At 39.1% G+C, this 16,762-nt stretch overlaps 1 protein-coding gene across 1 annotated transcript in view; it reads left to right on the forward strand.

The window, feature by feature from the left end:
• LOC141904468 (DNA-dependent protein kinase catalytic subunit-like) overlaps positions 1-16,762 on the forward strand; it is a 28,607-nt gene that overhangs the window by 6,462 nt on the left and 5,383 nt on the right. Inside the window, exons 21-70 of the mRNA XM_074793057.1 lie at positions 25-223; positions 601-818; positions 1,116-1,223; positions 1,303-1,401; positions 1,598-1,725; positions 1,897-2,094; positions 2,184-2,308; positions 2,699-2,962; positions 3,046-3,199; positions 3,279-3,483; positions 3,633-3,727; positions 3,833-3,998; positions 4,328-4,683; positions 5,389-5,524; positions 5,608-5,700; positions 5,778-5,842; positions 5,923-6,025; positions 6,358-6,485; positions 6,574-6,784; positions 7,138-7,316; positions 7,395-7,563; positions 7,807-7,872; positions 7,954-8,127; positions 8,252-8,314; positions 8,501-8,623; positions 9,092-9,211; positions 9,293-9,436; positions 9,524-9,675; positions 9,782-9,913; positions 10,250-10,483; positions 10,565-10,714; positions 10,990-11,163; positions 11,247-11,336; positions 11,439-11,649; positions 11,727-11,898; positions 12,131-12,355; positions 12,525-12,640; positions 12,719-12,850; positions 13,234-13,501; positions 13,978-14,101; positions 14,208-14,346; positions 14,555-14,632; positions 14,711-14,830; positions 14,918-15,043; positions 15,129-15,227; positions 15,314-15,422; positions 15,507-15,615; positions 15,695-15,851; positions 16,104-16,239; positions 16,325-16,515. Of these exons, the coding sequence (XP_074649158.1) occupies positions 25-223; positions 601-818; positions 1,116-1,223; positions 1,303-1,401; positions 1,598-1,725; positions 1,897-2,094; positions 2,184-2,308; positions 2,699-2,962; positions 3,046-3,199; positions 3,279-3,483; positions 3,633-3,727; positions 3,833-3,998; positions 4,328-4,683; positions 5,389-5,524; positions 5,608-5,700; positions 5,778-5,842; positions 5,923-6,025; positions 6,358-6,485; positions 6,574-6,784; positions 7,138-7,316; positions 7,395-7,563; positions 7,807-7,872; positions 7,954-8,127; positions 8,252-8,314; positions 8,501-8,623; positions 9,092-9,211; positions 9,293-9,436; positions 9,524-9,675; positions 9,782-9,913; positions 10,250-10,483; positions 10,565-10,714; positions 10,990-11,163; positions 11,247-11,336; positions 11,439-11,649; positions 11,727-11,898; positions 12,131-12,355; positions 12,525-12,640; positions 12,719-12,850; positions 13,234-13,501; positions 13,978-14,101; positions 14,208-14,346; positions 14,555-14,632; positions 14,711-14,830; positions 14,918-15,043; positions 15,129-15,227; positions 15,314-15,422; positions 15,507-15,615; positions 15,695-15,851; positions 16,104-16,239; positions 16,325-16,515 (7,533 nt within the window). The remainder of the gene's footprint in view (positions 1-24; positions 224-600; positions 819-1,115; positions 1,224-1,302; positions 1,402-1,597; positions 1,726-1,896; positions 2,095-2,183; positions 2,309-2,698; positions 2,963-3,045; positions 3,200-3,278; positions 3,484-3,632; positions 3,728-3,832; positions 3,999-4,327; positions 4,684-5,388; positions 5,525-5,607; positions 5,701-5,777; positions 5,843-5,922; positions 6,026-6,357; positions 6,486-6,573; positions 6,785-7,137; positions 7,317-7,394; positions 7,564-7,806; positions 7,873-7,953; positions 8,128-8,251; positions 8,315-8,500; positions 8,624-9,091; positions 9,212-9,292; positions 9,437-9,523; positions 9,676-9,781; positions 9,914-10,249; positions 10,484-10,564; positions 10,715-10,989; positions 11,164-11,246; positions 11,337-11,438; positions 11,650-11,726; positions 11,899-12,130; positions 12,356-12,524; positions 12,641-12,718; positions 12,851-13,233; positions 13,502-13,977; positions 14,102-14,207; positions 14,347-14,554; positions 14,633-14,710; positions 14,831-14,917; positions 15,044-15,128; positions 15,228-15,313; positions 15,423-15,506; positions 15,616-15,694; positions 15,852-16,103; positions 16,240-16,324; positions 16,516-16,762) is intronic.

Raw genomic sequence — 16,762 nt, forward strand, 5'->3', positions numbered from 1 at the left:
ATCGAGTTCAATGTTTCATCTTAGCAGACGTCATCAGAGATCCAGCTGATTCAAATCAAAAAGCGTATCGTCGTTCTACTCGGTTCAATTGGAGGTTGCAACAATAAATGGCTGATCGATACGAGTGCCGACGACGTCGCCAGTCTAGCCGTCGCTTGGGATACGGAAAAACATTTACGTTTCGATGTGCCGTTTATGGACATGAAACCTACGATATATTTCGGTGAGCTACTGGAGTAACTGAGTTACTGGTTTATCACTGTAAAGATAGTATCATTCTATTTCCAGTGGCTTCTTGATAATCGTCAGGTGCAGTTCTTTACTTTAACGGGGACCATGCCCTTATATACAGTACAAGAATAATCTGATTTATCTGATTGCAGTGATATGGAGTTCATTTACACTTATTCCAATTCAAAACGTGTGTCCTTCAAATTTCATTCATGAATCTAATAGTCTAATAGAATTTGTCTTAACTGGCATCTAGTAGTGACATTATTGAAATTGTTTTTTGGTCATTATTTAACAAGGTTCCATTGTATACTCATCAACTCCTGTTGTTTATTGCTGTTTCTTCCAACTTCTCTTTTCGATCTCCAGATGATTTCCTGCCACGTATTGTGAATTTAGCGACTCAATCGAGCGATCGGCAGACGAAAGTAGCCGCGTGCGAGTTGTTACATTCCCTCATACTCTACACGCTCGGTCGCAGTGTCCAACAACCGGGTCAAGGACACGGACCGGCGAAATACTCGATGGAGAAACTGTATCAACGTCTATTTCCAGTTGTGCTTAAGTTATCGTGTGATGTTGAATTGGTAAGTATGCAGAAGAATGCTTTATTTTAACCAATTCTTGGTTGCGATTTAGGGCTAATTCTCAAGTCGTATCTAATGAATACCGGGTATCGGTGGAACAGGGGCTTGTTGCATATTCACAGCTTAGTGAAAAACGACCAGTCAAAGACTCTCTCGCCAATCTAACAACTTAACTAACGACGGGTCTTAAGTTGTTACAACCACTTTTGGACTCAAGCCACGACTGTGCAACCTGGGTCCTCGAAGTGGAGTGCTTTATGAAAATCAGGCACTGAAAAGTTTCCCCTTTATTATCAGGTTGCGAAACAGCTGTTTGAACCCTTGATGATGCAGTTGATTCATTGGTTTACGAACAACAAAAAGTTTGAAAGTGACGACACCAACGCCTTGCTTAAGGCTATTCTGGTACGTATAGTTCACAATTGCGTATGAAACTATGAATTACTGACATAATTTTACAATTGAAACTTCTATTTATTTGCAGGCTGGTGTTGTCCATCCTACCGATTCTGCTCTCCGGGATTTCAGCGCCAAATGTGTGAAAGAGTTTCTGAAATGGTCGATCAAACAGACTACTAAAAAGGTAAGAAAAACACATGAGCTCTTCCAGGGGGATTTGTCGGGCTTATAGTCCGTCAAATTTGAATAAAGTGCCCTTTGGTGCATTTAAGTGAAGAGTGAATCTTTTTTGACAAGTTCTTCAAAATAAGCCATCCCATATTTTTGACTGTAAATCGATGCCACTAATACACTATTTTTTCTACATTCTGATTTTCCAGATGCAAGAAAAAAGTCCGATTAACACGAAATCTTTGCTAAAACAACTCTATAGCCTAGCGTTGCACCCTTCTCCTTTCAAAAGATACGGGGCTGCACTTGCATTCAATAATATCTACGATATATTCAGGTCAGTAAGAACTTTCGAGGTGTTCGCTTTTTGTGAGAGTTTTTTCGATTGAAGGTTCTTTTCATTTGTCTGTCTCGAGACAGAAGAGAGTTATTTTCGAACAGCAGCACACAAAGGAAAGAGATAGAATTCCAGAGATTTCGATCTTTTATTGCCTGTATCATATTTCAGAGAAGAGGAAGCTCTTTTGGATCAGTTTACATTTGAGATTCTCGCCAACTACGTCGATAGTCTGGCGATAGCTCATGCAGATGACAAATCCCTCGGAACTCAAGACCAATGTAAAGAAGCTCTGGACCATTTGGATAAAATCCTACGCAAACGAGCAGCCATTTTTATGAAACCGTCGAGTCAAAGACGATTACCGAGGTATTTTGAGATTTTTTTCAGTCTTCAGGTTGCGAAATTCTTTCGTAGATTTCCGAAAAATTGATGATCGAATATCGATATATTTTCAGAGAATGGAGCAAGGCTACCCTAGATGTGTGCATACGATGGCTTATGCGACAGTGTGGACGTCCACAGACTGAATGCAGACATTCGTGTATGAAACTAGTGTGTAATTTAGCCACATGTATTCCAGGTGAATGTTCTGTCTTTTCTATATACATTCCAAAGTTTCCTTCCTGCTAAATGATTTATTGATTCGACATTTTGACTATAACCTAATAGTCATCTTCAGAAGATGATGGGGTGATTCTCTCTCTATATATATACATATCCTCACAACACGGACATAGTGTTTCATTAATGGTTATCCTATCTTTTATGAACTCAATAAGATTATAATCAATCTTATTCCAACTGTATTTCTCCTATTGTGCGTAGAGTGACTTCCACCTTTGTCCACCTTTTGGCTGAGTGCAGGTTAGAGCAATTTATTTTATATTGCTCATGTCACTATGATAGATAAGTAGATGAATAATAGATATTATATCTAATCAAATCAATGACTTATTCTTTTTACGCGCAGGAATAAAAGATGTGCCGTCGCTGTTCAAGAATCTACTGAACTCAGCAGACGGAGCCGATTACTTTCTGATTAGATTTGAAGCGGGGACGTACATGTCGAACGGCGAGCACGCAGGTTTAGCGAAATACCCGACCATGACGGAAATCGATTCGGTTTTTAGCATCAAAATAGCCGTGCGATGGTTTGAATTGCTGCTCACGTGTTTAGACTGTTACACGTGGGTGTTCGGCGAAGGTCTTCTTAAACCGGCTGACATTTTTCTAGGTACTTGCTTATTCACCTACCTCATTCTATCCATCACCTGATTACAATGTGAAACTGGTTGAACTTTTCTTTGCTGATTTTAGCGAAAAATGGAAAGAAGTGCTCGATTTTGTTCAAGTCATTAGAGTATTTTTTGAATGAAATAGCTTGTCAAAATATCGAATATGTAGCTGGTTGTTTTTCGGTGAAGTCCGGAAGAGAGGTGTTTACTCCACGTGAAGTTGACCACTTTAATAGGTAAAAAACTGTAAAAGAAATGTGAAGGAAATCAATATTTAATGAATACGATTACTATCAATTTCGTTTTATTCTTCAGGTCAAAGTGCACTGTTCTCGTGAGATTGATGAACTTTTTGACGATCGTATTCGGAAGATATCCTAGCGACGGTGTGAAAGTGTTGCCGCCATCTTTGCTGTCGAATGACAATCTCTGGCGGATATTGTGCTGTTGCGTTACCGATCCCGTGGCCATAGGATTCAATATGGCCGATGTGGAGGTTATCATGAGATTACCTCAAGAAGTAAGCGCAGTTACTGTCAATGGGTAACAAGAAAGATGAAATAGCATCAATAATGTATTGTCAAAATATGTCCAGGTTCCAGTACCTTAAATCAAGAGTTATTGGCTTCTGATATATTAGGTCAGATTTATGGTTTCTGCTGTTTGTAGGTCGAGCAGTTGATGCTAGTTTTCAGAAAACGTCTGCCACAAAACGCGCTCCACCAATTGCAGGCACAGTTACGTGATAAATTACAACAACTCAGGTAAATACCTAGCACTCCCATGTTGTATTAAACTAGAATTCTATGCATTCTTATTGTGTTACATGACTGTAACTGTGGACTGATTGATGTCATTTGATTTTCTAGTCTTCCCGTGAAGTTGTCATCTGGTGAATCCTACGATCACGTACAGTTCATACATCTCGTGACTGGCTACGAAATCCTGTTCAAAACTGACTTTCTAACTTCCCTCTTACCGGCGAGTCAGTCCGTGCCGAAACTCGCACTAGAACTACTAAATAACGTCTTCAAAGTAGGTTATCTTTTTAATCATCAGATTAATTGTCTCGATTTCATCAAGGGGCCACCACTTGGAAATCAGGGAAAAGTCAGGGAAATTTATTTTCTTTAAGAAAGTCAGGGAATTTTGTAAAAATGCTCAAAATCAGGGAACAGTCAGGGAAATATGTTGAGAATGCTAGATTTATGCGTACAATCAAACAGTTTCTTTCTATATCTTATGTTTTTGACTGTTTTAATTGATTGAATTCTTAGCAGATCAGGGAAAATACAAATGCAAGTGCGATAAAAGTGGCCGCCCTGGGTTTCTATATGATCAAAGCGATTATAGAATATTTTCAGCGTTTAACTCGCGTCGAATCGGGTGATTATTACATCGCTGATCTGTCGCCGACGACGACTGACCTCGCCGACAAGTTGTTGAATCTGTCGTTGCTAATCGGCGTCGATGTCGATAGTCTGGTGAAATTGATCGTCGATCGCACGGTTTTGAAGAACGTCGAAGGCAACGTCGCGTGTTATTACGGTTCGTTGTTTTACACGACGTTCAAAGCGACGATCAATTCGTTCGTCGTTTCTCGCGCCGATCGAGTTCTGACGCGTCTGCTCAAATGCGTCGATACCGACGCTAATCTCGTGGCCGCCGTCGTGACGAGCGTTCTCGACCAAATCGGAAAGGATCGTCAGTTGCGTAAAACGTAAGCTCATGTTTTCATTGGTTCAGGGTGGCACCACTGACCTGGAAAACTCGGGGAATCAGAAAAATCTAGAAAACAATCGGAGATAATTTGGGGAACTTGACAAATTATGCAAAAAGCCTGGGAAATTCAGGGAATTCGGATAATGTTATTGACTATGCGTTTCTTAATCAATACGTGATTCAATGAAAAATGATAACATTTTAGTAAAAATAAGTAATATTTTAAGACTAGAAATTGTTCCTATTCACGCAGGATATTTTGTGAAGTAATCACATGAAAAGTCGGGGCAATGAGCAGAAAGTTGCCACCACCCTGTCATATTTTGAAATGTTTCAGTTGGTATTTTGCAAAGATTTTTAGATGAGCCGTGTTTTAACTTGGGTCGAATCATTTAAATGTTGAGACAAATAGTTAACCTGATTTTGAGTTAAAAGGTTTCACTGCTAATGTATTGTAGCTTCATCAGGTGAATGGGCCATTTACGTGATAAAGCTACCATAAATTAGTAGTACCGCGCGGTAAAAGCTCATATCTTCGATGAAACTAATTAACTCTTTCAGTGCTCTCTAACTCTCTTCAGTGCTCTTTAACTCTATACTGCGATGTGGTGTATAGTATAGATTGGTGATGGACTAACCTGTTAAGTACCGGTGTGTTATTTTGCCTGTATGTCGTTGCATAACCTAGACCTACGCGTTTCAGTGAAGGTGTTGCGCTTGTCGGCGCGTTGCTCGGAAGGTGGAACGATCTGAAAAGCTGGTGGATGAATCCTAAAGACAATGAACTGCTTGTAGCTGTCATTAATATATTCAACAAAGTCTTACTCATTGACTCATCGGTAAAGAAGATATTCACGACAAACCCAGCACAAGATTTGAAGTGTTACGTTTTAGTCATAGAGAATATTTGATTGATTTGCAGGTTACCAAAGATGTCAATCATCCAGCACATGAATGCGTACTGAACATGTACTGCCATTTACTTAGTGATAATAAAACAACGCTAGTTTTCAAGGTCTGTTTCCTAACATCGTAGCTTCGTTTCTAAAAAAAACCTGATGATTTTGAGTCGTATGCTTCTGTTATCAAAAGGGTCAAGTCTTGGATCTTTTGTTTTTCTTCTCCGAGCTGCCAGACATCGAAACAACTAAACTCAGGTAAAAAACGAACTTTCACCATCGATGAATGAATAATGTAGGGTTTTACGTGGTCTTGCGCTCATTCACATTCATTTCAGACAAAGTTTGGATTGTCTAGTTACCGATTGTTTTCCGTTGCGTAGTACAGAATTTGACGTTGGAAGTCCTAAACACGATGAATACGTAACAGCAATGAGAAAGGTATCAATTAATACTAATCGTTTGTTACTGTTTCTGTATTATACTTAGCTGAACCAACTGTGATAACATCAGATTCTGGGTGAAGATGTTAGGCAGTAGTCCTTGTCGCCCAGGGGCGGGCGCAGAAAAACCTTGTTAGACTAACCATGGTTAGTGGCTCATCCATTGTTATGCTAACCAGCTTGAAATAAGAGGCCACACGAAGACAATGGTTAGCGCTAACAGCATTTTCCTGCGCCAATTTATGCCTAACCAGTCTACTAACCACGGTTAGCACTAACAGGGTTTTCCTGCGCCCGCCCGCTTATCAAATTCTTTTTGTTTGTCTGCAGCTTCTCTACGCGTTTAAATTGTCCGGTAGTTTGATGTTATTAGAACTACTGATCAGTGTCATGTGTCGAGAACCGAAACACATCATGGAGGATGAAATTCAGTCTTCGTTGATCAAATTCATCACCAGGTTTAGTTTAATCGTCGGCTGCTATCGATCAACGATTCCGTCGGTTTGTAAACCGTTTTAAAGCGTGTCATGTTTGTGTGTGTTCTAGGATGCCATTGGCTCGACAAGTCGCGGCCGTCGATGTACCGTATGACGTATTCAAGATGGTGGATCGTTACCCGGACGATATTCGACGTGCCGCATTAGAACGCGTTTGTATTCCGCTTCTACGCCAGGTTCACGTCGGTGCCATTACGCAATTCTTTCAAGGTCAGATTAAAGACATCGGGCAGACGATCATGCGAGTTAAATTGAGCAAGGTATTGATTGCTTTGATAAGCTGCGATATCCAACTGCAGCTTTAAACAGGGTGACCACTTACCTGGCAATTGGGGAAAAATTTGGCAATTAACTTAAGAAATATCAGGAAATTTTGTAAAAAAGGTAAAAATCAGGGAATAGTCTTGGAAATTTGTTGAGAAGATCGCTAGATCATGCGTAAACTCAAACAGTTTCCGTCTATGTCTTCTGACTGAAAATTGATTGAATACCGGTAGTCAGGGAAATGTCTGAGAAAAAGCAAGTCAAATAAAAGTGGCCACCCTAATCAGCTACGATATCCAACACTAGTAGCTTCAAATTGAACTTCAAATTCATCACTTGATTTTTACAGAGCAGTGAATCGACTCTGAAATCTCAGTTGATATCGAAGATCTGCTGTTTTCAATTGGTCGAAATATTGTATTCACGTTTGACGAAAGATGGCGTTAATTCGGCGAATTCAGTCGTCAATCAAGCGTACTGTGGACAGACGAACGTAGCCGGAAATGAACTCACTAAAGATTTGACGAAGTAAGCGATATTCAAGCCCCGCTTAATCTTTTGCGGGTTTAAACAGTTTGATTAATCAAATATTTCTTTCTTGAACAGGGCGTCGTTAGAGTCTCGTAGGGAAGATATAAGAGATGAATCTATGTTACTGGAATTACGCCGCCAGTTTCACTGCGCGGCGCATAACGCTCTCATCGCTATTGTTTCTTGTACCCAGACGAACGAAAAATTCTTCAACGCGTTTCTCTTCACGGAGAATCTGGCGAAGGTAATGAATTATGAATCGGGCCAGGGTTTCTTAGATGTGGAAGCAAAATAATCCCTGGGAACGTTTTGAATGAAATTTGTCAGTTATTACCATGGTTTCTCATTGTTACTACGGTATTTGTCCCCCAGATAAAGGATTTACTCCTGGGGGTAACTTTGATACCTAGTCTTCAAAACCGGACCCAAGTCATTTGTGTGTAATTCAGTATATAGTTGTGACTGAATTTCGTATCTTTGCTTTTAGGGTGAATTTCTTCTGGACAATTTGGTCGACAAACAAAAGACCTATGTTTTTGAAACGGAGTTAAATGTGAGTTAATTGCGTAGATGGATTCAGGAGTAAAAATGTACTGAATATTCGAAACCTGTGTTAATTGTGTTTTTTTATCAGGCGCCTCTAGCGCGTAAGAAGAAATTTGTGTCGATTCGTCAAGAAGCACGTGAGAATAGGGCAGAAACTGATGAAGATTCAGTCAGTTCTATTCATTACATGGCATCTCAATATCTGGCTGATAGTAGTCTTAGCGAGGAAGTCAGTCAGTTCGATCGACTTTCTAGTATGCAGGTACAGTTTAGTGTCAACTTCCAGTTCTGGTTGATCAATTATGTATCTGTTACTAACTCAGTTTCATTAAAATATCTCCTTTTAGATATCGGCAGTTTTTGATGATATTAATTGATTTTTTTAGTCGGTGTCAGAAGCGGATGTGTCCAGCAGACGGAAGGCATTGCAACAAAGAGAATCCAATCAAGTGAGTGCTAGAACGGGGTTCAGGGACACACAGTCATGACCTCCAAGAAGTCCAAAAGTGGTCTTAAATCTTAAGACTGGTTGTTGGATTGGCTATAGAACTAAGTAATCTTAAGCCGGTCTTAATTCGTAAGCCGAGACTTTGCAACAGGCCCCAGGTTATTTTGTTTTGCACATTATTTCGCAGGATGATCTACTCACGATTACTGATTACGTGGAAATGGAAATGGATGAATTGAATGCGCATGAATGCATGGCAACTTTATCAGCAGTAATTCAACACCTACATCGTTTATCCCCGATCGCAAAGGTAAACTGAATAATATAGGCTAAGATAAAATGATACCTTGTTTCTCCTGATTGGCCGGGTCATTTTGTAAACTGCAATAGAATTAGTTATCAGTTCATTTCTATAGCTGCCGGGTCCGTTTAGGTTAGCTTGATCATGATTTAAAAAAAGTGATGTACCAGTTAGATAAGCCGCCGGCCGGGTGGACTTTTTAGTGCAGCAGAAATGAGAAACAAGGTATCAATAGAACGATAACCACACTCAAACGTGGTGAACGGATAATAAGATAAAAACCCACTATCTACAGATTAAAAGAATTTAAAAGCAAGAATTTGTTTATTCAATCTAAAATATATAGAATACACGACGTTTCGATCTCACCCTAGAGATCATCGTCAGGTATCAAGTGAAGAGTTGTTCCAGAAACAAATTTCTCATGAACAAGTGTAGAATTTTGAAGAGAAACTATTATAACGATGGATATTTTAGGGTGAAGCCGTTAGTTCGTTGCCGCCGTGGATGAATTATCTCAAATCGAAACTCACGAATTCGACGACGCATTTGAATATCAAACTATTCATCACTCGTTTGATGGTCAACTGTGAACAGGTATAAAGAACCATCGAATAGAACAATTTGTTGAAAATATGTCGGCAAGATTTAGGATGTTACATGTACTTTTTTAAACAGGTGTTTCGGCCTTATGCGAAGTATTGGTTGGGTCCTCTCGTTCAGTTTATCGTCTGCGGTGATAACGGAGGTGAGGGAATTCACTATTTCATCGTTGATCTCGTCGTTATGATGCTGTCTTGGGTGACTGTGGCAATACCGGAGGTACGTGTTATTTCGCTGTTTAACAAAATGTAGCTTTTATGGACTCATTTTTGATGAGGTAATTTAAACGACTTTCATTTCAAACAGGATACGATTACCGATCGAGCAATGGCCACCTCGTTAGTCGAGTTCCTGATGCGTAATTGTCACCATCCGACGTTAGCCATCTTGAAAAACAACCTCGAAATGCTGAAAACGTTGGTCGAATGCTGGAAATCTAGAATCGATATTCCTGTCAAGTAAGCTCTGACTGTCGCCTGAATTTCATTCATATATTAGCGCAATTCATTGAACGCGCTTTGAGTCTATGATTGAATTGTTTTAATTCAATACTCGGTATTTCAGGGTCATATTCGACAACTTCAGCGCGCCGGAACCTAAAAACAAATCCAACGCAACAGGTATTCAAATTCTCGGTGTTGTTTTAGCGAACAAACTGCCTCCGTATCAACAAACATCAACCATCGACAGAGACAGGTAGGTGAAGTGAAAACAGTGAAACTGTCAAAGTAGTCCAGAAGTTAGGTCAAGTTAGATTTACAGAATTACACAACTGCTTTCAATCTATATAAACCTAGTGGATGTTCTAGATCTGCAAATCAAGTTATTCTGTCTCATGTACAATTCAATACATTGTTCTATGCTTTGCCTCAGTTGCTGAATTTTGCTGTGAAAACTTACCTTTTTGGTCCGAAATCTTGTTGAAATATAGATTCACATAATGTATTCTATGTAAACTGCTTTTGATACGAAGTGGAGAGTGGTTTATGTGGTATAAACGTTATCGTTATAATTGGCTGCCTTTCTTTGTAGGTATTTCTTCACTTTGGCGCAAAATATGATGAAAGATTACAAGTTGGTTTATGCAGCAGCCGCGGAAGTGGTCGGGATGGTTCTGCGTTATATGCAGGATGAAGAACAGTGCACTGAGAGTGATTTTCACGACCATGTCTATAAAGTATTGGGTACTTTACAGGGTGGTAAACTGGATGTGTTCATCACGTGCATTCACAAAATTCAGCTTCAGTTTCCGGCCATCATAGACAGGTATCGAATTGTTCTAAATTTTCGCGTATGGTCGGAATTCTCGTGAATTTCTGAATGGTATCGAAGGTGATTTCGTTGTAGATTCGTGAACCAGTTGTTGTTCGTGCTTCCGAATCTTCACGGACAATTCAAATTACTGTGTTTGGAAATAATCCTGGCGCGAACTGAATTCATCGACGACATATTCATGGAAATGCGAAATAAAGGCATCGTTGACCTCCTGAACCATCGGTAAGCGTGATATTTTACAAACTAATATATAGTTAGATAAAAAAATTTCTTATTGGATTACAGATGAAGGGAGGTTTAATTTTCAATGCAATTTTTGCTATATGAGAGAAATCCCAAAATAATTCAGCCAAAAGATGTAAAGTTCTATGATATGTAAGGTGAACAGTTTTTGACTGCATTATTGTGGGATATTTATCTTACACTGATGTGTATCTTCTCCACTATGCAATTCTTTCTGCAATATGTGTTTCAATTCTTGCTCATATTGCTTATAGTGATGAAGGCATTCAGCATGTTTCGTTGAAAATTGTACAAGCAATGCTGAAAAAACTTCCAGCTGCTGACCTTCTGTTCTTGTTGCCGTGTGTGACCGGTTTCTCTCGGAATCCGAGTCAATTGTGCCGTGCAACAATGTACGAAATACTCATTTGGATCTATGACAATTACAGGTAAGATTGAAGAGTATCATTTATACAAAAAAGAAAAGATATTTCTTGCAATTTCTTCGATCTTGTATCATCGTACATTGCAGAGAGGATGAAAGTGATTCCGCCGCAGACGTTATGAGTCAAGTGAAAGAATGTTTGCTTCATGGTTTATCAGATGATGACCTTCACAATAAGTAAGCTGTCTGAAAATAGATTTTAGAATAGTTGTACATTGTAATTGTGTTTAATGTACATTGCGATGGGGTTTAATGCGTCGAAATGTCCCTTTATTTCAGGCTACTTGTTCAGAATTTCTGGAGCCACGAAACGCGTCTGCCGACCTCGACCTTCGACCGGATGGTCGCTATGTTAGAAGCGATGCATTCACCGGCGACCGAAAGTCAATATTTGAGTTACGCGACGAATCTTCTGCTGGAAATGACGTCGAAGAGTCCCGATTACAATCGAGAAATTTTCGAACATCCCCTCTCTGAATGTCGATTTGAAGTACGGTTCAGGTATTTCACATTTCGGTCTTTCATTCGTGCCGCATCAGTATTTCAAATGGTACGTTTCCGTTACAGGATTATAACGTACATTCTTCGTGGAGACAGCGTCACGCTACTATGACACCTCTGTTCGTAGAAACACAAGCATCCCAGCCGGGCAGTAGTCAAAGCAGTTTAGATGACTCTATGGCTGAAGGAGGAGTACGTGCGACCCAAGATGTCAACCAATTCACACAGACACAAGCTGGTAATTTGATAAATGCATCCCGCATGTATCTGTTGTCTGATGAATATCCTACTTTTACCACTGAAACAACTTTTACAGTAAAACCTCATTACAGTGACCAGTAATTGTAATTGAATGTGAACTAGATAATTTTGGTTGGTTCTGAAAAAAAAGTGTTCATTATTGGAGGCGTTCACTTTAGAAAGGTGTTCACTAAGGGAGGTTTACTGTATTTTGTTTGAACTAATTTCAGCTGGCTCGAAAGCGCCGTATAATTGGTTAACGCAGAGCAGTCTGGACACATTCGCTGATCAGTCGTTATTCGCTGGAACGCAGCAGACGACAGAAACGCAATCGGCATTAATGTTTCGCGTTGGAAAACCACCTAAAACACAGCAATCGAGGAAATATATGAAGCCAATTAGACCGAGTTTTGGCCGTATACAGGATCAGAATGGGCAAAATAAAGATGGTTCCGGTAGGTGATTGAACGTGGAGGAGGCTTATAGTTCAAAACCAAAAGCATGATTTGAGGAAATTCTGAATCCTCGAACCTAAGCGCTCCATTCATTTTCTCAGGTTTACATTGTTCTGTGTTCCTGAAAGTTGCCGAATTATCTCTGGATGTTTTGAAATCGTTTTTGCAGGAGATGCCGGGGATGACGTAGAATTGTTGCGGCTAAGACGCAGATTTCTCAAAAACAAAGCTTCAGAGCAGAACTACTTCGCGCGGAAACAAGCTCGCCTGAAAGAGACGCGAGAGGTCAGTGATTCATATTCGGTGCCGGTTTTATTTCTGACTCGAGACGTGAGATTAATTCGCGCGAGTTTCTTTTTGTAGAAAATGATTCGGGAACGAAAGGTTCGTCGCGAAAACCAAGTAACGATGTATCGGAAGTATCGTATCGGGGATCTACCAGACGTTCAAATCAAACATTCATACATTATCGCACCTCTTCAGGCATTAGCTCAGGTAATGTTTACACTTCCGGAACCGAGTTTAATGGTTCGGAGTTCAGATTTCACCCAGAGTTAAATCATTGAAAATTAAGTAATTTCAACTACGAGTTAACTCTTGAGTTAAGTTATAAACGAACGAACAAGGTCCTTTCTGATTGAATTGGAAACATGTCAAGCTGAACTAGACACAAGGACCTTAATCTTAATTCACGAACATGGAGCTTGATCCTGATGAGCGAAATTTATGGCTAGAAATTTCAGAATTTTAGATAAGATATAATTAATTACTCACTGACAAGTTTATTCGTGAAGAATATTCGTGAGAATTCGTGAAGAAGATGATTATTATCATCAGTACTCGTTCAATCATCGGAAAACCTCGTCGAATCTTTGCAGAAAGATGGTGTTTTAGCTAAGATATTATTCAGCGCGATATTCAAGGGAATCTTCGCCGAGATAGAGAACGTGAAAACGGAACGAGAAGCTGCTGAAACCGTGGAGTGTATTAATAAGTATCTGAACGACATGCTCGCCAACTCTACTCAGTATTCTCCGCATTTCATCGGCTGTATACAAGACATCGTTTATTCGTTACCTCGAAAACTGAAACTCGATCTGATGATTGTGGAAACGGCGTCTGTCGCTAGCATGCAGCAACCTCTCGGTATGTTTGAAAGCGATATTAAATATTGCTTAATTCAGTAGTCTCGAACAGGGTGAGAACAATCCCACAATTTATGGTATCTAAAGTTTATTAATCTGGCATTTTCGAGATTTATCTACCGTGAATCCATTCTTCAGAGAAGCAGTAATCAAATATAGTTAAGATATGTGATAGAATATGGATAAAGATGTATTTGAGAATCCCACACTAATATAACAAAAAGGATGAAGTCCGAAATATTTCCTTTGAGCTAATGATTTATTGGTTCAATTTATTGGTTCGATTGTTCGACTAAAAACTCAGGTCAAAATGTTGAATCAATAGATGATTAGCATAAGGGAAAGTTTCCGGACTTCATCTTTCTCATTTTATGAGTGTGGGATCCGTCACAACACGGATATTGTGTTTCCTCAATTGTTCATTTTTATTTACACGGAGATAACATCTGTCACGGTGAATATATTTCGTTTCCGCAGGAATTCTACTGCTTGAAGAACAGATATTAGTCGGCGAAGATAATGAACCGTCTGCTCCTAAAAGTCGTAAATTAACCAGTAAAACTATATCACGAGAAACATCAGTTTGGATTGAGCTAGCCAGGTAGTATCATAGAAAAAAACTCAGAAAAACTTACAATTAATCATCAGTTAGTTTTTAACAGCTTGAAGGTGTTACGTTTTGAATGAATAACTGGCTTCATATTCAGATTATATAAATCATTAGACGACTACGATGCACTGCGCGGTATATTTGGAGGATTAATCGACACTAAACAGATTACTCATGACGCTCTGACCGCTGAAGCTAAAGGAGACTTTCTTCTCGCTAGCTCCCTATATGAAGAGGTAAGATCCTATCGAAATCTTTATTGGTACAAACTGAGTCTGTTGAATTAGATGTTGCACGCTCATGGCTTAGATTTAGACCAGTCTAAGACCATCTTAGTTCATAACCAAACTAACAACTTAAGAATAGTCTAAATATTTAAAACCACTCTTGGACTAGAGTTACAACTGTGGTACTGGGCCCTAATTTGTTACATGCTGGTTTTAGGCGATGAAATGTACCGCTTGGTCTGATGGTGAGCCATCCGTATTTGAGGTCGATTTTTGGGATGAAAGTCGTTTGGAGGTATGGAGTGTATTTTGAGCGATTGGTCATATTCACATTCAGCAGATGATAACGTGGAATATATGTGTTAATTTTCAGTGCCTCAATAATTTGACGAAATGGACGAAAATAGAATATTTGTCGGTGAGCGCCGTCAATGAAGCTGATCCGAGTCTCCCTTCCAGTTTGAACAATATCTGGGAGGATCCATCTCTTCAGGTTCTGTATACAAAATCTCTTTTCTTTTGTCATATGTGTCACTGATCGCACACTGAAAATAACTAAATCAACTTGATTCAAATCCAGGAAAACTATCTGCCATATATAATGCGTGCTAAACAGAAACTATTGTTGAAAGGTGTCGATCAGGGAGGTTTACTGTCGTTCATCGATGATTCAATGAAAACAACTGAACGTAAAGCTATACTCGAGGTGAATTCTCAACTCAGCAATTACCGCTTTTAAACATTTTATGGTAAATAACTTTTATATGAGCGATGTTACCTGTATCGTATAGGCCCAGTACTCCGAGGAATTAGCATTGATCTACATGTGGCAAGGTGATCTGGATCGAGCTAAATACTACACTGACAATGCAGTTAAAGTGCTGTTACAGGTAATGTCTCTTGTGACACACTCGTATTATAGCTCAAAAGATTAGTTTTGTTCGGAACTCGAAGTGAAACCTTTGTTTACCTTCAGGAATGGAGTAACATCGATCAGTTGATGTTGATGAGCAGAACGAAGAAACTTCAAGGTGTTCAGCAACTGATCGAATTAGAGGAATTTCTAGAACTTGCCACCAATGAATGTAAGCGTAAAACCCGATCTATTCTTAAACTTACTAATTCAGGTTGGATGTATTGAAGACGTCTTTCGTATTCATGTATTTCAGCCGATAGAATATCCGTTGATAAAGGTCGTAATCTCGTCGAAAAATGGTTACCTCGTAAACCAGATGAAAGCAGTCCTTCCGGGATATGGGAAGACATAACAACAAATAGGTCTGATGTTTCGCTTACTTGATAATCTATTTTTGTAATGTACAAATTTTCTACTAGGGTTCTGCATTGGTTTTTCTAGGTTCTTCTATTGTGAACAGTTACGCGAGATTCATAGTTCAGCTCCGTCGTTGAACTGGCGAAAGGCGCAGGTTTTAATGAGCCTGTCGCAGGTTCACCACGCGCAACTTACCCGCAATTTCTCCGTTGGAAGAAAGATTTTGAAATTGATCCAAGAGGTCAGACAAGTTTTATATTGCCGATATGCTTATATTGTATTTGCTAATGCATATTTTCTGATCTGTTACTACTATTTGAGAGCAGTTACTATTTTAAGAGCTTAATTACTACCAGAATAAGCAAAATACTCTCAAAATCATAATGATTTCTTGTTCATTTTCAATTAAACTACTGTTTTTGGTGTCAAATTGTGGTGAATACTGCTACAAAGGTCTGAATTTAATAATCAATGAAAACTTGTATATTTTCAGCAATCATACAGATGTGGCTTGAAAGTAGTTTGGCTTCATAGCAGTGCTGATTTATACACGAAGATAGCTATTGCGAAACAGACTTCACCTTTGAATGAAAAACTAGGAGGGCCTCTACAATTCTACCAGCAATTAGGTAACAGCAAGATATGATGGATAGTAAAAAAGGCATTGATTATTTGTTCAAGTTAGGATGTTAACCGATGATTTAAATATTTCAGTGAAGTGTGAAGAAGAAGAACTTTTAGAATCGAATCTCTGTCGACGGAATAATCATGCGTTGATCGGTGAAATAATCAGTTTAGTAACTCGTGAATATGTCGCGTCCGATGAAAGTTTACAACTCGATGATCAAATAGCGAAAAACATTATGCATATTTCAAACTGTACAACGACATTGGACAAGAATAAGGTATTTAGCCGACTATCGATGACATCATATTCTTGTGTGTATTGTTTCAATATAGTACAGGTTGGAGCCACTGACCTGGAAAACTTAGGGAATCAGGCAAAAATCTGGCAATTTGACAAATTTGACCAAAAACCTGGAAAAATTTGGGAATTCGGATAATGTTATTGACCGTGTGTTTCTGATAAGTGATTCAATGGAAAATGAATGGATTGTAACATTTTAAACCTAGAAATTTCTCTGATTAACT

This window comes from Tubulanus polymorphus, chromosome 4 (genome assembly GCF_964204645.1).
Source record: "Tubulanus polymorphus chromosome 4, tnTubPoly1.2, whole genome shotgun sequence".
In the NCBI taxonomy this organism is placed as follows: domain Eukaryota; kingdom Metazoa; phylum Nemertea; class Palaeonemertea; order Tubulaniformes; family Tubulanidae; genus Tubulanus; species Tubulanus polymorphus.